The following is a 21,718-nucleotide window of genomic DNA, read 5'->3' as shown; positions in this document are numbered from 1 at the left end:
GATGTCTGTCAATCGCAGGTGGAAAGCGCTGTCCTCCAAAAGACAGCGGTGAACGCTGTGGTTTGTTTCAAGAGCCGAGGAGAACATAACCGTCATGTATCCGAAATGGGTAAGTAACCTGTTTTACTCCATGGAGCTAAAAACACTTGTCGGGTGTAAGTGCACCTTAACTTGGATGTTTTATCGTGTTATCCCCGACGTCCCCCCTACGTGTAACGCATTATTTGATTCTGAATGATAACAAGCAAAGACGCACAACTTAATGCCGCACTATTCTGTCACGACTGTGATACTGGTTACTTTCTTTGCTCAAGAGGTCTATTTGGCCAGTTCAGATCTGTACAACGTCTATTACTTAAACCACTACAGAGCGTAGCCGTACAACATGCCCTTCTGCATGTGGGACACCTTAGCCGCAGCTTGTAAAATGTTCGCGCAACATACCAGAATTTTTAATGGGGTTATTTTAAAAGATAGAAGTATCTTTGCAGATAGAGTGATAATGCAAGATTGTCAAATAGTTATCGGTCCTTCGAAGCGAATGAGATCTGTGTTATCTGTATTATTGGGTGCGTCATATGATTCTAATACACAGAACTGCATATGGTCCTAATTTGTACAACAAGATATAAATATATGTGTGCATGGGATACATTATCAATAGACGCACTGTTTGGTATCGTCACCCTTACAAGTATGTTTTGTTTTGTTTTGTTTTTCAAACGGACTCACATTTTCGTATAAACGTTCTCTCAGTTATGAAATAAGTTTCATAGTGCATGCCGAACATGAATTAACCTCAGGCAATTAAAGTGTCACAACAAAACTATGTTATATATAATATATAGTAATACTATATAGTTTATATTTTCTTGTTTTCATAACATATACATCAGACTATGTCTTGAATCTGTTTGTGATGTGGTGGACTATTTCAAATGTAGATTTACTGAAACTATTTTTGTTTCTAAATTGAACCAATAAATTGTGATCCATTCATTAAATGAAATAACGCTTCAAAGCAGTGTATAAATTAGAGTTAAGTTCCCATCCTGTGTATGTCTTTAGATATATGGCCTTGTGTGTCATGGTAACAGCCTCCCTTTCAATGACAGGAGTTTGACAGACCAGATGATGAATGCTAAGAGCTCCTCAGGCTGCCTCACAGCAATGCCAAAGCCAGAGGCACGACTTGCCCACTTAATTTAAGCGACTGTGATTTATGAGAATGGCTCCCATCATGGAAGGCACACACACCGTCCTCCGTCTCTACAAACCTATCCTGGAGACCAGCCACATCAGCCTGTACTTCCCCACAGGGAGGGTCCGGGGCTTTACATACAGTAGCCGCACCCCTTGTGGTGTCCGGCCCCTGTCCGATTATTACCGTGACCAGAGGGATGAAGTTCCTGCTAGGGCAAAACAAAGGGGCCAGTCTTGCAAGTCAGCAGGCGAACTCCTCAAATCATGTGAAGCAACAAAAGAAGCCATTTCGGAGCTCCGCTGGCTTGCTGCGGAACACCATCAGCTCTTGGCCGACATCCTCTCTCTGTGTGGAGATTGTGCCGCCAGGATCAGGATGGGAAATCAGGACGGTAAGCTCCAGGAAGAGTTGGAGGGAAACCCATCTCTTGCCATGAGCACCAGCAACCTGCAACATGCCTTGGCTGTGTCTCCAGAGCGTAAACGAGCAATCTCACGCGCTAGGAAACTTAAGAAGCTCGGTGCAAAGAAGCTGGACAGTGCTGAGGAGTTCCTACAGAGCAAGATGAAGAGGAAAGCAGACAAGGTTGCTGCTTCACAGGGTGTTCACACTGACTCAGGGGTGGCAGCCTTTGAGGAGCCAAAGACAACTGGGACCTCAGCTTCCACCCCATTCTCGGGCTCTTGTGTCAGACCAGCAAGTGAAGCCATTCTTCCCGTGAAGGAGCACTTCCACACTGCCCAGGGGGGCTGGGACTTCATGGATGACTCTTGTGCCCTCGAGGCCGACGGGGATCTATGCGCTGAATTCTCTGAACATGACAGTGAACTCTTGCTTGGGTACGGAGCGTCCTGCAGCTTTCTGGAGGAGGTGCAAGACCATATTCAGCGAGAACAGATGATCTGTGGAGATAATGTACGTCGCGCTGGGAGCAGCAGGTTTTCAGAGCTGTCCATATCCCAGGAGAAATTTGGAGGAAAATCTGCACTTCAGCTTTATGATGAAATAAACCGAAGGGATGCCAGGGTTAAGGTGCCAACCGATGTACATGATGGGATGGGGGCGGCGCAACAGGTGGGTCGTTCAAATTCAGAGGGGTTGGGAGAGATCTCGGATGGCGTCATGGCAACTGTACCTCACTCTTCCAAGGACACCCTAGCCACTGGTCACAACTGTAGCCCGCAGGAAGGGCTGAAGAGCTCGAATGGTAACTGTATTCAGGAATCCAAGGGTCAGTCACCTGGAGGAAACCGGCCCTCAGAAACACTTAAGCTACCACTCTCATACCAAGCTGAGTCTCATCCTGCAAGCCGTAGCCCCAAGTCGTGGGCCAAGAGCCCCACCTCCTCTTCTCTGCCTGGTGTTTTCAATACCTCCTACCCGGCCACGAACAGCCTCCAGAGCATGTCTCCGGTCTTATCCCCATCGTCTTCCAACTTTCCCAGTCCTCAGCTGAATCATCGCATTCTGTTGTTGCCAGAGGAAGATGAAAACAGGGGAAGGGAGGGTCCTAACTGGTCCCCTGGAGCTGCTTCTCCGTGGCCAGACGCTGGAAATGAGCCCAAGGTCACCACGGAAGTCATTGACAAAAATGGTAACAAAAGAACCATCACAAGGCTGGACCTGAACCTTACCAGATACGGAGGAGGAGGGAACTACAGGTGGAATAGCCCCAGCACATCCAAATCCATAACATCAGGTGAGTGACTGCCACTCTTGATCATTAGCATTAAAAGTTCCAAAAAGAGTTTTTAAAAGTTTATATATATATATGTGTGTGTGTGTGTGTGTGTATATTATAAACTCAATATTCTAGCCTTGGGTGTCTTTTTTTTTTTAATTTGGTTTTGGGGGTTTTTCGTTTGTTTGTTTGATTTTTTTTTTAATGAAAAAATACTCCATAGTGCTGTGCTGTGAGACTTTCATTTGAGGCAAGACTTGACACACATAACACTCTCTTAAACCAAAGCTAAAGAAATGCTCTGTTTGTCTGGGAATATTTGAGGGTGATTAAGTGTTTTATTTTGGAAAAAAAGAACAAGGACAAGTTCAAAAAAAGCGAAAATAGATCTTTAGGATATCACTGTGTCTACGGCCACATATTCAGAAGTTTCACAGCATTTATGTGATGTTGAACATTCAGGCGCAAAGCTTGATCACTTGTCCCGAAAAGCAAAAAGGGAATTAGGCCCCCCTACTGATAGGCTATTAGGAGAACTCTGTGTGTCTGTGTTTGAGTGTGAGTGTGTGTATGTGTGTGTCTGTATTCCAGAGAGAGCAAGAGAGAGAGAGAAAGAGAGAGAGAAAGAGAGAGAGATTAGGGGTGCAGAGAAAGGTTCCCCAGATCAAAGGGACTGGTTCAGCATGGAATTCGAACACATTTCTACTCATGTCAACTCATGCAATGCCAATTTGTTCCACACCTTCAGACCCACATCCTGTGGAGAAAAGAGAGAAACTAAGAGATTCAGCGTTTTTTTTTCTGTGGGTTTTTTTTTTTTTTTTTTTTTTGTTCTCAAAATTTCACTCTCCCAGTGGCACAATGGATTAGTGTGGAAAAAAGGATTAGAGTTTATGTCTGCTAGAGCAGCAATGACAGAGAACTTCCGAAAAACCGACCCATGCTTTAATCTGGACTAATAAACTGGCTACATAGGGGGGAAAAAAAAAAACACCCCCACCCCCCCCCAAAAAAACTATTTCTGTACCAACTCTTTTTGACACATCAATTTGTAAGCATCACAAGCTTCATTTCATTGGATGATGTGATTTGTCCATTGACTATCCGAAAAATGCCCTGCCCTGCCCCACCCCACCCCCTGCAGCTTCCATGGCCAGGGGCAAGGGTCACGGTCTGTCCCATCTTCCAATGACAGTTAGCAGGGTCTATTCTGTCATGTAATTCTCCATCTGATTTAATCATTGACTGTTACTCCCTGTGCTGGCAATACTTAAATTTGATTCTACATGGCACAAAAAAAAGTTTGGGCTTTTTTTTTTTTTGGAGATTTTGTTTTGCTTTAAAACCAGGGACAGCTGAAGCAGGTTCATACATTTAAAAAGTCACTTTCATGTCTCAAACTAAGGAGTTTAGACTGTTTGAGCCTTATTGTGTATGTAATTTGATTAATGTTTGATGCTATGTCAACGGTTGTCCATGCAGAAAACCTGTGACAAAAAAAAGCTATTTTTTTCAACAATGTCTGGTCCTTTAATTTGAACACAGTGAATGCTCACTAAATAATAATTCCCATACAGCAGTCACAACTAGAAAGTATTCAAAGACTTGCTAATCACTATCATCTGAATCATAAGGAGAACGGTCTCCATCACAATAGCTAGAGATGACTCCAGTACTAATTCTAACACTCAAATACTGACATGTTGGAGAGGAAGTCTCTTGTTTCTACCCCATTCAGAAATAGGGTGAGAGACACACTGTTCAGCTGAAGTTCAGTCCAGTGCAATGCGCGGCAGTGAAACTGTGTGATGGCAGCAGACACAAAGCATTCTGGGTCAGTCTCTGGGAAAGGGATTCTCACGAGAGGATGGGGGTGGGGGGGTGGGGGACTTTGGGGCAAAGATCTAATCCGATTCACGGTAATAATCTTTCCCTCTGCATGCCCTGCAAACCTGTTAGACAGCTTCATCCACAGACTGCCCTGCTACCAGTGACATCCGGTCTGATCCGTTTATCAGCCATGAATTACTTTTAGCGAGTAGCCTCATCTTAATCAAATATTACAAATATCAACATTAAAAAAAAGAGTTTAAGAATAGCTTTTTAATATACATCTATCCCCATCTGTATCTTTATTTATCTGTGTTTCTCTCCACAGAGAGAGAGAGAGAGAGACAGAGAGAGAGAGAATGCGGGTTATGGTTTAATTTACACAGATTCTGGTCCTTTTGTCCTTGACCATTCGGATAACCGTGTAACAGTATACTTGTAGGATTTTTCTTCGATCAATACGCCATCTATAAACGTCTCTCCTTCTCAGCCCAGTGTTGTGGTGGGGAAACTTCCGCGATGCAAAGCAAAGACAGCCTGCAGCAGGAGCTCTGCTCAGATCAGCTCATGTAATGATGTGTTGCTTTAAAGACAAGCTCTATAACATCTGTTAAAATCTCAGATTTCAGTCATTTTTCAAGTGGTCACTTGTTCGCGGTTCATATTCATATTCATAATTAATGACCGTCTTGAGATGCTAAAAAAGACGCAACTGCAATACCCCCCCCCCCCCCCACACACACACACACACACACATACCTACCCCATCCAAAAAAAAAATAGAAGAAGAAGAAAAAGAAAAGAAAACCAGAGACACCAAAGCGAACTGGGTCAGTTTGAGGTTTGTCCTTTACAGTGTGTCCTGCCAATGAATATCCAAATTTAGACCCCATCTCTCTACTCTCTCTCTTTTTTTCCGTTTAATCATTCCTGCTTAATTAGACAAAATTGCACAAAGCTTGGAACAGTATCAGAAGCATAAATGAGTAAGCCCAGCTTTTGTCTTCTCATCCAATAACCATTAGGGGTTATTTATCACATGAAACAAACCACCCCCACCCCCCTAAATATTCTCTTCATTTTATATTTATACAAATGAATGCACATTTCATTCAAAAGCAATGAATGAAAAAAAAAAAAAAACAGAGACTAACAGATGGCTGTTTCAACATGTGCCGCTCATGTTGAAGAAAGCTGCCTCTCGTTGAAGAGTGTGCAGTACTTATCACAAGTATTGTAACATGATCCAATTATAGCAAGTATAACAGCTACAGTCGCTAACAGATCTTTCTGGCTTTTGGTGTCAGTACTTTTATCACTGTCCAAACACAAGGCCCGGGGGCCTAAGCGGAAGCCCGGGGCTGGGCACAGTAAACCTGGGAAGAGGAGTGATGAGGAAGGAGTAATGCCATCATAAGCTGATTGGTCCCTGTTCAGTGAATGAGTGAGTGAATGAGTGAGTTAGTCATCGGTCTTCCGTCTCCCATCTCCTTCCCCCTGGCACACAGATACCGTAAATAATCCACTAATGATTTAAACCAATCAGCCCTGCGGTCATATGAAACCAATCACTCCGAGCAAGTCAGTTGACAGCGCTGACTGGCAACCAGCCGAAAAGAGGAAAACACACACACACACACACACACACAGACACACAAACACAACATAGTCGAGAATGGCATCTTATATTCTGTCCAGTGTATGAGAGAGCGCCAGTAAACAAAGACCGATTCTCCTCAGCTAATGTAATTGAATCTGCTCGGACAAGGGTTAGCTAAAGAGGATATATTCTCCCAACAATGTCCACCCCTAGGCTGGTATTTAGGCAGTTAAAAACAGTACTCATTGACCATGTGTCAGGGTTTCCGCTAGGACTTTTTTCTTGCCGGTCAGGTGTCTGGAAGGAATTTATTGTACCGGACGAATTAGAAACTTGCCACTCATGTTTCAGTAACAGTCTGTGTTACAAAGGCAAATTTAACGTGCAGTTGACGAAAGAATGACAACGACCTCAAATCATTTTGACTATTTAATGAACAGTAACGATTAAGCAAAACAAACAGAAACGCTTAAGCATCATCTCGACATTAGCCACTAAAATGTAGGCTATTACGAAACATCTGTAACCTGTAACATGTGAAAGTCCTCTGCTGCCGACTCGAAATCACACATGACCAATTGTCTTTGCAGCTTGCAATGCAGTTAACAGGCTGTTTCGCTGTCAAAACACAAAAGTCCTGTTTAGGGACAGCCTTCGTTATAGCTACGTTTTGTATGAGCATTATTACCAGACATTTTTACTGGCAAGTTTTTAATTTACTGGGGTTTTTTTTGTTTTGTTTTTTTTTTAATCATTTTACCAGGCAAAAACCAGCAATTACCAGTTAACGGAAACCCTGCTTTGTGTGTCATTGACATGTGGCATGTAAATGTTTTTCTCTCGGTGAGTCAGTAAAGCCAGGGAAAATACTCTTTCTCTCCCTTCTGCTCCGTAGCGCCTAACTTGCTCCTGTTTCCCAGCACAAGGCTCTCGCTCCGTAATCTCCTCAATGACAGGTTTCTCCTCTATCACTTTGAATACTGTTGAGCATAACAGAAGTGAGCACTTAAAAGACAAATAAAAAGACTGCTTTTACCGTCCTCTCACCGAAACTGTCTCTTTTATGTTCAACATGTCAGCTTTTGTAGAAGTACTCTCTTTGTTCCGTGCCTTATTTGTATTGTCTGTGAAGTAGCTCTCTCTCTCTCCCTCTCTCTCTCTCTCTCTTTTCTCTGTTCTCTACGTGTATTTGAAAAGTGTGTCAGTGTGAGTGGAGTATTTTTTTTTCTCTTTTATCTCTCAGTGGGTTTTGTGCCTCTACTTTGTCTGTGGTGGAGAGGATAGTAGTTGAATGATGATGACTCGGTTAACATTATACCATGCTACATTACAGCTGTGACCCTCAGGGCACCACACCACACCCCTCTCTCTCTCTCTCTCTCTCTCTCTCTCTCCCTCTCTGCCAGCCTGACCATAGTATTGGTAGGCAGCTAAGGGACCCTAGAAAAAGCCTAGGTGTCATTAGAAAATGAAGAAGTATGGGGCTTGATCTTTCGCTCCGCGTAGCACACACACTCCCTCCTCCACGTGAGTTTCTCATCTATCTGTGACTGTGAGGATTTCCAATCGGAACAGTCCAAAGGATTACGCTCCAGATTCCATTATGATAATATGAGCGCCAAGTGTAGAGTGTACAAGATCCAGAACATTCCACCTCGTCATGTGTCAGAGCCTCTAGAGAGACTCCATTGTATATCTGTGTGCTGTGTCAGTCATACTCAAATGCGATTTTCAGCCACTTAGGTAAGCATGCCCTAGTTACGGACACAGGTGTGAATAGAACAGCGTACAATACAGTCAGACTGGTTATTTTTTTCCAACAAAAAGAGACCCATCATGGGATTAAAAAAAATAGAGTGATGTATGAAAATCCATAATTGTGATGAAAGCGCCCCGCAAAAGAAATTCTTCTGTGCTGCTGTTATGCAACAAAATGTGTCAGAGTTGCGAACACTGTTAAGCCAACCCTCAGATACCTCTTGGATCTATCCATTGACGTGCACTGCTTTGTAAAAGCAGTAATAATGAGGACTTAAATGCCATGGTTCTGTGTACTCCACAGACGACGACACCCTGGCTAGGTTAACACGGTCACGGGAGCCCATCCATGGAGTTCTCTCATTGCAGGGTGAGCTGGCTGCATGTCCTGCGTGTGTTGAGATGTGCTTATGTCAACAGTAATACATCAACACAGACATAATGAAGCAGCCTGGCAGCTGCTGGCTGGCCAGCCAATGGCAGTCATGAGACAACGTCTCCTTAGTGTTGTGAAATGGTTCTGTTCCATTAACCTACCAACCCCTGACTTGGGCATACTCTCTCTCTCTCTCTCTTTTCTCGCTCTCTCTCTCTCTCTTTTCTCACTCTCTCACTCCCTCTCTCTCTCTCTCTAGGTCTTATCCTCCCCCTATCCTTCCTTAATGCACCCATTTTTCTCTCTCTTTTTTGTACTCGCTGTCTCTCTATCCTATCTCACACTCTTCATTCTCATTTTCTTTCTCTATCCTTCCCTCTCTGTTTCTCTCTGTCACACACACACACGCTATCACACTGCTTCTGACAGCTACTTTCTTCACACAGTCTGACTGGCCAGATGTCGTGTCAGTCAACACTAGTGATAATCCCACATTCCACACTTATTAGAATATAGGAGATATTACATAATTATTACAGTGGTTGAATGTTGTCGATTAATTAATCTATGAAAGCTAGCCATCGATATCACTATTCATGATTCAGAGCACTGGTCCATAAAATAGGATAAATAATATCAAAGGAATAAAAGTTTAAATTTGTTATGATTACAAGATATGCAAGTCGAGTTGTACAGTTCGATGGTAACACAAGAGAAACAAGTAGAAACAGATAAAATACAGTGGCACTGAACAACAACAAAAACAATGACAATAACAACAACAGCAGCAACAGCAACAACAACAACAACAACAACAACAATAATAATAATGCCCTCTAGGACAAGCAGTTTTCCCAAGGCCCAATGAAAACTTAATGCGTCTGCAGAAGGAAACTCAGACAAAGGCATGATCAGAGTGTGACTGTGAGCATCACTGACTCACTCCTTTCATGTGACACTGTAAACAAGACCTTAACTGATCATCATGTCACTCTTAGCCTTTAAGCTTGTAAGGTACAGTTCACTTTGCGTAAATTCTGCATACACTTTCTTAAGGTGCAATACCCCCACTTGTATAAATATTAATCACACTAGAGTGGAGGTACAATGGGACGTGGCCCAAAGTTATGAAGTATAAGGGAAATATAGTTTCAGTTTTAACTGTTAGAACGAAACATACATGAAAACACTACTCAGCAACTGCAATGAAAATAACAGTGCTCTCAATACATGTGTTGGAATCATAGCGCTACTGTCTCAGTAATGTGTGCTTAATAACTGATTTGTGGTTGTAGTTATTTACAACCGCCTATTTCTAGCTGTTTTAGTATTTGCAGAACTTGGCTGCATTGCATTCTTTAAGTAAACAGCACCAAATGTGTAATTTCTGGGTCCATACCCTGACCCCCATAGTTAAAAAAAACCAAAAAAAACGGCTGGTCAAACCAGCTATATGACGTTAATGTAAGTGTAAGTGGTTTCCACTTGTGAAGGAAACTCCCACTTTTCTTTGCTATACACAGAGGTTACCACGAAATGGCTTTTCTTGGCCCCTTCATGGTCTTAAAAGTGAGAATACCTGTCTAAAAACGTCCACGTGTAAAAGCCTGGTGTGACTCTATCCATCAGATGCAGGCTGTTTTAAAATGACTGGCAACAATTAATTAATACCTTCCATCCAGTACTGTTATGTTATTATTAACTTATTGTGTTACTGTGACAGATGCCAGTGTTCACTAAAGAACAGGAAAATTAAAAAAAAAAAAAAAAACTTTTTTTCTTTAAATTGTCGACAGGTTAATCTGCCCTACATTTGTCATTGGTACTGTCCTTGTCAGCAGTCCTCTCTCATCAGGTTTTTCCCCCTTTTATCTTAATTTTTCACTATATTTCCCTTAGGCATTCTTTCTGGATAGTTCTCTCCTGTCTGCCTTTGTTCTCTGTGTTAATGGAACCATAAAAACAGAACATGAGGTTGAGAACTTATTTCTTCTGTTTTGAAAGGCTGTATACTTTTGCTTGCTTTTCTGAGCAACAGAAGCATTTTGGTCCTTTTTCTCTTGGAAAATCTATCCATTTTACCGGCTATCCACAGCCAATGAAATGTAAGATTGGTTGCTATGTTACTGAGAACACAAAATGGGTCCTGAATGTTTAAAAGGGCAACCCAGTCATGTTCAGACAAGCAGAACATTATGACTATGACCTACCTGTAAACAATAACATGACATTTGTGTTAAACATACTTGGAAACAGCCCTTAACAGGCAAACTGAAAATAATTCACAAATGCCCTTGATGACATTGACGTCACAGTCGTAACATGAGTATGTAAGTTAGGGTGTGCTTCATAATCGATTTGTGTCTTTGATTATTCACATTATTAGCTGTTTGTACCTGTTTGAGTGAGCGCCTACACGGACCTCTTGTGAAACATGGCCACAATGCATATGCTTTTTAAAATGAGCAGCACAAAATATAGAATTTAAAAATGCTATCCTTTCACCAACTGGTTGGCCATAGTTTGAAAGAGGTGCACAATGCTAATATTAATTCTGCTTTTAGAGCGAACTCCCAATAGTAATATCTTTGACATACACAGAGGTTAACACAATGTGAATTGTATTGGCCTCTGATGGACTTAAAGATAGGACATCTATCTAAAAAAAAAGTCCACTTCTAAAAGCCAGCTGTGACTTTCTATGTGTCATGGGGATGAAGCTGTAGAATGACTGACAATAATTACACTTTAGAGATACACTTTATCCACGACTATTACATATAAACTTATTCTGGTACTATGGCAGATGCCAGAACTCACTAAAGAACATACGAACGAAAAGCTCAAAATTTCAGCTTTCATTAAAACGTTTTTAATTTGCAGGCGGATCGTTTTGCCTTTAGTGTGATGAGCGTGGTTTTATATTGGGACGTTTGGATTTCTTGATGTTTTTGTCCCTGTCGGCATTCCTTTTTCATATGTTTTTTTCCCTCCCTTTAATCTTAAGTTGTCTATGTTGTCCAGGCATTGTCTCTGTACATTTCTGTCCTCTCTCTCTCTCTCTGTTGGTTTTTTCTCTGCCTTTAAAAAATTGCCCTCATGTTCTTCCTAATGCTCTGGAGCAGAGTCCTTGGTCTTTCCTCATCCTCTGCTTTTCCCCTTTTCTCCTTTTCACCCTCAATGTTCTTTCTTTCCTTTTCCAGCTTTTTGGACAGTTTTTCCTTTTTCTTCTCGGCCTTTTCCTCTTCCTTTTTCCTCTTTTTTAGTTCCTTCTGCCTCTTTTTCTCTAGCCTCTGTCTCTCCTTTATCTCTCTCTTGGTCAACTGCTCATCTGCTGCTTTAAGGACCTGGGTGTGCTTAATCTCATGGATGAACTTGTGTTTCAGGAGAACCATAGTGGGTATTGTTGACAGTAATAACTCCTCTCTCTCCTTCATTTTTCTCTCTAACTCAGCCCACCGGTTCCTCTCTTCCTCCATCTCTTTCCTCTCTTTCTGCCACTTCTCCTCCATCTGCATCAACAGGCACCGGAGTCTGTCCTTCTCACTGTGGAGAGCTGTAAGGCACCTCTCTGTATCTTTCATCTCCCTCATAAGCACTTGAGCTGCCCTCTGACTCTCTCTCTCCATCTCTGCCTTTTCTCTCCTCCAGGTCTCCTCCATCTTCTTCTGTTCCTCCCTCTTCACTTTCATGAGGTGCAAGAACTCTACCCCGTTAATCCCGTCCGTCGCGTGCGCTCCCATAGCTTCCTTCAGTTTCTTCTTCTCTTCGAGTTTCTCTTTTTCCGTCAGAAGCACAATCAACTTTTCTTTGTCAGCTTTCCAAGCGGCCTTCGTTTCGTCGTGTTGGCGGTTGAGTTCTGCCCAGGCTTTCGCCAGCGCTTCACTTCCAGAGCTCAAGTTTTTCTTGTCCCTCTCTTTCTCCTTATTCTTTTCCTTCTCTCTCAGCAGGTCACGCTCACGTTGCACCAAGGACGACTGCAGCTGTTCAATCTTCGACCGCAGGGCGGCAATCGTCAACTTGTTTGCTCTCTCCATCTCCTTTTTCTCATTTTCCATAATCCATATGAGTTCTTCCTGTATCATTTGACTGTCCTCTGTATTGTCCTCTTGCTGTCTTTGTAACTTAGCTGCCAGTGTCTCACAGTGTACCTTAGCCTTCACGGTCTCCACCTGAGCCTGCTGTAGCTCCATCCACGCTCTTTTTAGGTCACTTCTTTCTTTTTCCAGCTTCAGTCTCTCTGCCCTCCATGCATCTCCTAAAATCTCTCTCATTTTCTCGGCCAGTTTTTCTTTGTCTGCTACTGTAGCAGCCTCAAGGAGACTCTCCAGGGTCTCTTGAGAAACCTCAAGTTTCCCTTCAAAATTGTTTGGATTTTCCTCCTTAAACTTATTCACTTCACATCCCTCCATCGCGTCAAGGTAAAATGCTAAAAATGTGAGAGAAGAAAAGTTAGGGGAAGAAATTAGGGGGAATGCGGTGTTATTCGTACAATACATTGGGTAACGTAGGCTTAACTAAAAGCATGCTAAATGCTCCATTTATACTCTATACGCTCTCTAAAACACCCGCTGCGCGAACCGAACTGCTGTGGTCTTTACGGCCATTGCGAAGAAGATCAACAACGAGTGGGCAAATTGAAAAAAAAAAAACGGCAGTTTCCGGTGTTTACAAATTGAAAATATCTGTAAATATCTGTCAGCTGATTTAGCTATGGGCACTACAAATAGAAAAGAGGATAGGCTGGGAGGGAGCCAATTTTAAATTTCCGCCGGTTTTAAGAGAAGGCTCGTGGCTCTACTGTAAAGCTGCAGTTTCGGGCATATCTACAAACCCCAGCACGGACCTTTCGCAGGGCGAAGGCTAGTGCCGCAGGGATGGGAGGAGAATAATTCGGCAGTGGGACAAAACAGTGAAGGCAAAACTTCGATTTGATAACTTTTCATTCTTAATGATCTACAGTTTTCAAACATCTGACATAACACTCACGTTCAGCCTACAAGCTCGAATCTCTCTCATACTCACCCCGAAAGGTTTTTCTTGGTAGTTGTCTCGGAATTGATTTAAAGCTCTTGAAATGTCACTTTCCAGTCGCGCTGCACGAAAATGATGTTCTTCTCACATACGTAACCAGGATGACGCAATAATAACAGTTTGTTTTCTATTGCACCCAGTTGTTCTATCAGCATAAAGAGGCACTGGGCAAAGATTGCTATGTAAATATATATATATATATATATATATATATGTGTGTGTGTGTGTGTGTGTGTGTGTGTCTGTGTGTGTAGAGATACATGTAAGTGCATATAACCACTTGCACATTTACTTACCCGTACTGACCTGAAAGTTGAAACACCGAACCTTTCGATAATGACGGGAGTAACACCGTCAGACATCGCGTCACTATGCGCGTGCTTTCCAATGTCCGCAGATACGATTCCAGTAGTAATACACTACAGTTTGGCACAACCCAGGTGGAATACAAAATCGTTAAAATGGTCGACATACTACCAAGGATTGTCTTGCCAGTTTTTCCTCTTCAGACTTATATCCACATATCACGCTTTTATTATTTATTTATTTATTTATTCATTTATTTTTCTTTTGGCCTCTTCAACTCAGGCTTTCAGTTTGAAGGCTCTCTGTCAAGGAGAGGCATGGATCTGATGCAGTATCATGGAGTTTGATTATTGTTGACATTAAGGCTTGCACATAATACAACTTGTGAATCTGGTATCTGACATTCAGATCTATTAAAACGATAAGGCTCAGACAATCATGAATTTGAAAGGTCAGTATAAGAAAGCCGAGAGGGAGTAATTTGGTATTTGCTAAGCTAATTGAAAGTTTATGTTTGCATACTGGGCGCACAGTGGCACAGCGGGTAGCGCTGTCACCTCACAGCACTGGTTCGATTCCTTTCTGTGTGGAGTTTGCATGTTCTCCCTGTGTCTGCGTGGGTTTCCTCCGGGAGCTCCGGTTTCCTCCCACAGTCCAAAGACATGCAAGTCAGGCAAATTGGAGATACTAAATTGCCCCAGGTGTGAATGAGTGTGTGAATGTGTTTGTCTGTGTGTCGGCCCTGCGATGAACTGGCGACCTGTCCAGGGTGTTTCCCCGTCTGTCGCCTGATGAACGCCGGGACAGGCTCCAGCACCCCCCGCGACCCTAATTAGGATAAGTGGCTTAGATAGTGTATGTTTGCATACTGCAGTGGTTTCCTTTGTATGCCTGAACACAGGCACTTTTGTACATGTTACAGTAAGGGTGAAGTTATCTGAGGGCAAGGTTTTGCAAAGTTCAGTTCAGGACATTAAACTAAAAACAAGCTGATCACATGCACTGGCAAGGAAAGAGCATCGAGATACCCACTGTCATGTAAGCTGCTTTTAATGAACAGACTAATTCAGCCAAGCATGACTGAATCTTTACAGAGAGAGAGAGCGAGAGAGAGAGAGTGAGAGAGAGAAATAACAACATGAACAGTTTTCTCCTGTGCCACTGAACGCTGCCTCACCCTTTACAACTTACACAGTGTGTGTGTGTGTGCGCGCGCGTGTGTGTGTGTGTGTCACTCACACAAAAGGTTTACAAGTCTTATTTTTTAAATGTGTAGTGCCATAAGCTTAACTACATTATGCACTGTGCGTTCATATGTGCTTCAATGCTTTATTCTTGTAAAGAGAGAACCTTATTATGACATCCTGAATTAATATTAAACCAGCAATCACAATGATTCTAAACTCATCATTTATTCATTCATTTTCTAAGCCACTTATCCTAATTAGGGTCACGGGGGGTGCTGGAGCCTATCCCAGCGTTCATTGAACGAAAGGTGGGGGAAACGCCCGTGGACAGGTCGCCAGTCCATCATAGGGCAGACACACAGACAAACATACAGTACGTTCACACACACACACACATACACACACAGACAAGCACATTCCCACCCAGGGGCAATGTAGTATCTCCAGTTCACCTGACTGACATGTCTTTGGACTGTGGGAGGAAACCAGAGCTCCTGCAGACACGGGGTGAACATGCAAACACCACACTACCCACTGCACCACCGTTCCGCCGCTAAACTCATCATCATTTTTTCTCAAATAAATGCAAACAAATCTTAAAGGGAGATGCTGCCATCTGTCATCTGCTTTCTTCATGAAGTGTTATACCAAGAAGCTGTGTCTAGACTGTAACCTTTTATTTATGAGATTATCAAGATTCAGCCCATTTAAAATACAATAATCTCAAATTTTGAAAAGGCTTGTTCATTTGAACCAAGGGCTGCCCTTTTTTCTAGAACTATTCCACTTTATATGGTGTTACGTTAAGAAGTTATGGTTTTAATTGATCTGTGAGAATGAGTCAAGTTTGGTTATGTTAAATAAAGTGATCTTACGTCTGGAGACAAAGCTGGAAGAGACTTCTCATTTTTAAAATGATAGGACAGATGAACAGGTGCAGAGCTTCCAAGAGGAAAACCGTCTCCACTAATGATCTTACATGTTGCCAGAGCCCCATAACCCAAAATGAATTATCATCTAGCTTCCCTGCATTTGGAAATTTAAAGGCCATAATTTCAGCCCATGCCACTCTGTTGCAAGGATACACACGCACTGTAGCTCATAGCTGCATGAAAGCAGAACACACATCTGAATTAAAGTAGATTGTGATAGCTCAGAACAGTCCATATGTAACATGTGGTAATCTACTTGTCCTGTCTAATGGAGGTTGAAATGACCTTTGAGTGCTACTTGTGGGTCGGCTCTGTTCCCTATCACTTGAATGGATGTGGGTGTGGGTGTGCTTTGTCCTAAACCAGCCCTTCAGGGCATGGTGAACCCTGAGTGCACCACCCCCTCAGCCACTAACACACATATTCTTTTTTCTCTCCTGTCCAGCTGGGGGCAGTGTTTCATAAATTTTACACTCTGGTATTGTGTTCCAGGTACTGTTGTCTTTTTACATCTTAGGCATGACTAAGGTTCATCAACATTTAGGTGTACAATCGTGAATTAGACAAACGTAGGTGTACAATTAGTGAGAAATGACAAGTTATTCTTAGATATTAAAGGTTCTGTCAGTACTGTTTCCAAGAAGTGTTTGAGTATATGTATATTGATATATATATATATAAATGTGTGTGTGTGTGTGTGTACTGAGTTTGTGTATATGAATTGGTGAATGTCAGTACTGTTTCCAAGAAGTGTTTGAGTATATGTATATTGATATATATATATATATAAATGTGTGTGTGTGTGTGTGTGTGTATGTACTAAGTTTGTGTATATGAATGGGTCTTGTTCCAATATGGCTCCTCTACCATGTGTCCTTTTCCACTAAACCAAACTAAACAACCGAATGTGTTGAATTGCACATATGTGTCATGTATGCTTTGCATTGTCTAACATTTGGCCTTTTAAAGAGTCTAACATTTTGCCTGTGGATCAAGGTCATAAGGAACTGGAGTGCTGAAGAGTAGTGGGGCAGGGCACAGTCGTGCAAATGCCTGAAATTCTTATTTTAACCAGGTCTGGTTCAGAGCAGCGTGACCCGATGCCACGTGAACGAAGATAACATTTCATTTATGATCTGGCAAGATGTTCCCGATCGTAAATCATACTTAAAACGAAATTTTCGCACTTATGTCCTCCACTGGATTACAGCTGACTCGTGTAAAAGACTACAGCAGTTTTCTGCAGTGGGAGAGAGAGAGAGAGAGAGCGAGAGAGAGAGAGAGAGAGAGACTTTGGGACAAAATTTACTTTGTATTTGGAGTCTTACCAAAATACAGTCAGCGTTTTTGTAAGGTCTCGCTCGAGCAATTCAGAGAGATGCATTATCATAATGAAACATCATTAATCCAATCAGGATTCCTCCATATTTCACTGCCAAGTTTTACCCTACAATACCATTTACTTTCTTATACTGTAATGCAATATTCCTTATCTATCGCTGTGCCTTAACTGTGCTTTGAATGTTACACTGTAAGCAAAACATACACTCGACAAACTCTATTTCGGTTCAAACTAAGTTTCAAGCATTTGACACACAGAAGAAAATCAAATCAAGGATACTTTTATATTGTTTTCTTTTCTCCCGTTGTACCCTGTCCAGGAGTGTTATACTTGAGATATGAGGACTGCAGAGATTCAAACTGGACGTTATGTTGTATCGGAAATTGTGTAATCGTTTTTTCGCCGTGCAGAGCGGAATAGATCCTTGCTGGTTGATTCCAAAGCCAGGAGTAGTACATGCCAGGTTGACTTAAGAGTCCCCATCTCTCTTCTGTTGTGCATGAAAATATTTCCCGAGGGTTAAAGAGAAAGCATGCAGACATGATGTGGGCAGGGATCTGAGTGCTATACTTACAGTGGTATATTAGTGGGGGAGGGCATGTCAGAATTACCTAGGGCACTACAGTGAGGATATTAATGAAAAAAATGCATGTCATGTTACCATGAAATCCTTGTAAAAATGCTACAGTGGAATAAAAATGTAACTGTGTGCAAGTGACAGCGTGTGGGAGAGAGAGAGAGAGAGAGAGAGAGAAAGGGAGAGAGAGCATGTGGGAGAGAGGGGGAGAGAGAGAGAGGGAGAGAGAGAAAGCATGTGGGAGAGAGGGGGAGAGAGAGAAAGGGAGAGAGAGAGAGAGAGAGAGAGAGAGAGGGAGAGAGAGAGGGAGAGAGAGAAAGGGAGAGAGAGAGGGAGAGAGAGAGAGGGAGAGAGAGAGGGAGAGAGAGAGGGAGAGAGAGAAAGGGAGAGAGAGAGGGAGAGAGCATGTGTGTATCCATAATCAGTGTTGTTAACATCTTGTTTCTGTGAAATCCCTTTAAAATACCCTTGAGCTAAATAAATGTGTAACTGTGTGTGTGTGTGTGTGTGTGTGTGTGATGGAGAGAGATTAGAACTCTCTCTCTCTCTCTTTGTGTGTTTACTGTGCAGAGAGGGGCAGTGATGTCATGCATGCTTGGTCGCTCCCTCGTGCCTCTAATTTGAAGGTAATGCCATGTGACCTGTGTTACTCTCTCAGACTGTGAGGACGACCAAACTCACAGAGACGGCCAGTAACCAGAGCGCTGGACGCGCAAAGACGCTGAATTATACAACTCGCTGCACCTCCAGAGAGAGAGAGAGAGAGAGCGCACATGTATTAGCTTTAACCTCCTGCCAGCCGCATGGGCTTTCAGCCAAGTAGAAGTACAGAGCAAACCTGTGAAATATTTAATACTTTTACGCTAGAGAATGACCAATAAAACGAACACCGGCACCAAAGCCAGCCTGATATGATGCTTTGTTCCTGTGTTGTATGTTGTTTCACCCAAACTGACAAAAACCCTGTGGTTCCGGGGGTGGTTCGGTCTGTTTCTCCAAAAAGGCAGATCCAACTGAGAGTCAGCCAGCTGTTCCCTTTGCTTTTGGGTTCCATGGCAACCTCATTTAGAATGACTTTGCTCTTAAATCAACGAATCATGACTCAGTTCTTTTGGACAGCTCTTTTTCCTTATGGGACTGGGCATAAGCTATAAGTAATGTAATAAGACTATTATGATGAATTCATTCATAAATCAAACCGGACCCTGACGTTTGTTTGTTGGAGCTGCAGCACTGAGGGGCATTTGCTTTATTAGATCAGAACTGCACTTAGATCAGGCTGCAGGCAGCTGGGAGCTCCACTATGTTATATAAATAGCTGTTTCCTTCCTACGCCAGGGTAAGTGTTTCTGTCTCTTTAATGCCAATATGGGCCGCTGCTCTCCAAGAAAATGTTTTATTTAACATTACCCTCTGGAAATTCATCCTCACCACGTCTCTCTACTATAGGGAGATTAATATATTTAAAGCACAGAACATAGGAGAGCTGTGTTGGGCAATTTACATATTTTCTTTTCAGAGAAATAATATATGTCATGTCTCTATAAAAGTACTATGCATAATGGTCTGAATACATTATGATGTTTGCAGATATGTTTTGGGCTCATTTCTGACTGTACTGTTGTAACAGGTGTAATCCTGTTCAGGGCTAAGTCAGGGATTTTTGGCCCTCAGCCAATACCTAGTCAATACTGAGGATCAGTGTCTTTCAGGACTTTTTGTATTTTCTGAGACTGATCCGTACAGTGTCACTTACAGTGGTTATGTGTTTTCTCTGCAATAGACCTCCCAAGCCTTTATGTGCTGGAATTACTCATGAGGTTAAACTGTGACCTGATTTCTCTCTCTCTCTCTCTCTCTCTCTCTCTCTCTCTCTCTTCTGTAGAAGACTCCCCCTTGAGGCAGGATGATATTTGGACACTGGATGGAGAGGACTCCATTTCCCAAGACCCCTTCTGTCAAGTCACCAGACCAGACCACTTGGACTTCCTGCGCATCACCCCTCCAGAAGATGACATCATTGGAGATACTCCAAACCACTCTAAACTGGACAGCATGGTGCGTAAGATGTGTGTACACAGTCAGGAAGGAAAATGGACTTATTTGGAACTTTACCATACTTTTATAGGTGTATGGTGTGTGTATGTGTGTGTGTATGTATGAGAGAGAGAGAGTGAATAATATATTTTATTGTGATATATTACAATGTTCTACTAATATATATTATGCTCATATGGCCACATATGTCTCATAACCGTACAATCACACAAACTAAATGGGAGCATGTGTTTGAGTGTACAGACAGAGATACACGGATGTCAGATGTTTCCAGAGTCGTCTTGTATAAAACCATAAGCACATACATGCATATTTGCACATACATGTTTGTAGGTTGCACACTTCTTCACATATTGTTTAGTGATTCCATACTCCTCAGCTGTAAAGTTATTCGTGATTAAACAAATCTTTCACGCTTACAGGACTTCCAAATGACTGGAACAAACCTTTTCCTTCCACTTGGCATGAGGCCTGTAGTGTTTGGTTATCCTTAAGTGGAGAACTGATTTGTATCATTCTGTTTAAATGAATGAGTATTGCTCTGACTTGCAGTATCTAGGACTGATTGATGTGTGTCTTTGTTTAAGTACTTCACTGTCTACAGGCCAGCTTAGTAAATATAGATCTCTTAATTCAGCAAAGTTAGACTGACTGGCCAACCTTTCAATGGACTGAGTTACAGGGAATGTTATATTAAGTATACCTCAGTTTAGGTAACTACTCCCTCTCGCTCTCTCTCTGTCTCTCTCTCTCTCTCTCTCTCAGTTATGACACCATAATAAAAATGGCTGTGAAACTGAATTAGAAAGGAAATCAATGCCTAGCCTTACGAGTGCCCACAAACATAGAAAACACACCCACAGAAACTTTTGTGTGTTGTGAGTCTCCAGGTGTTGGCTGTTGGTTGTGTATGTATAGCCCACAAAGAGAGATTAACACTCTCTCTGGATTTGAATGGCCTTCATTTCTACAGTCTCAACGCAAAAAAACCCACAGCTGCTCCTCTGATACTTAGTATTTTCATCTGTGAGTCTACATCCAAGAATGTTTGTGTGTGTGTGTCTGTGTGTGTGTGTCAGTGTCTGTGTGTGTGCATATACATGCACATGTAAGGGTGACTCCTCTATTCACCTTCAAAACAAAACAAAACCATAAAGAATTGTCTGCCGCCTGCATTCTTTTGCGACTCGATACAAGAGCAAAGCTTTGGTCGCAGGTGTGGTTCATAGACTCACACACTCATGAACTACACCTACTCCCTGACTGGGTGTGTGTGTGTGTGTGTGTGTGTTGTCTGGGTAAAAGCAGTGTTAAGATGAGTTTAGAGATAATAGAGGGAAGCGTGAAAGTAGACATGTTTAAGGACTGGTTTCACCAGTCTGTTTTAATGACAGATGACTGCTGTAATATTGTTATCTTCATTATGTTATGCATTTCTCTCTTTCCTCAGTTACACCCTGTGCAGCTCTGAGCTTTGCAGACAGTGGATTAAGGCACAACAAAAAGGAATTCTAAGCATTAACACCTGTCGCCCGAATTTACAAACACAGAAAAAAAAATGTGTATTTAGGCTCTGTTTAAAGGTCTGTTGGAAACACTCTCTGACTGTTAGATAGTGAATCATGTCTCGCACGCTGAATTACTGGTGCATTTTCATATGCAAAGACAGACATTCCAGGCATTTCCATTTTTACTGGTGACACTGGCAACTTGTGGCACCGGGCCTGACAATGTGTTGCTTAGCCAAGACGCTAACTGCTACACTAACTGAACAGTGGGAAATATGCCAGAGCGCTACCACCACGTGCTAGCTTAGCCTTCTTTGGGCTGCAG

The 21,718-nt window shown here is 42.3% G+C and overlaps 1 protein-coding gene across 1 annotated transcript in view; it reads left to right on the top strand.

The window, feature by feature from the left end:
- The first annotated feature begins 1,228 nt into the window (after nt 1–1,228).
- LOC115817840 (formin-1) overlaps nt 1,229–21,718 on the top strand; it is a 71,816-nt gene continuing 51,326 nt past the window's right edge. The window contains exons 1-2 of the mRNA XM_030780980.1: nt 1,229–2,903; nt 19,713–19,885. Coding sequence (XP_030636840.1) covers nt 1,229–2,903; nt 19,713–19,885 — 1,848 coding nt within the window. The remainder of the gene's footprint in view (nt 2,904–19,712; nt 19,886–21,718) is intronic.

Source organism: Chanos chanos, chromosome 1 (assembly GCF_902362185.1).
Source record: "Chanos chanos chromosome 1, fChaCha1.1, whole genome shotgun sequence".
Taxonomy (NCBI): domain Eukaryota; kingdom Metazoa; phylum Chordata; class Actinopteri; order Gonorynchiformes; family Chanidae; genus Chanos; species Chanos chanos.
Note: the sequence above shows the minus strand (reverse complement) of the source record. Positions and strands in the feature narration are given on the sequence as shown.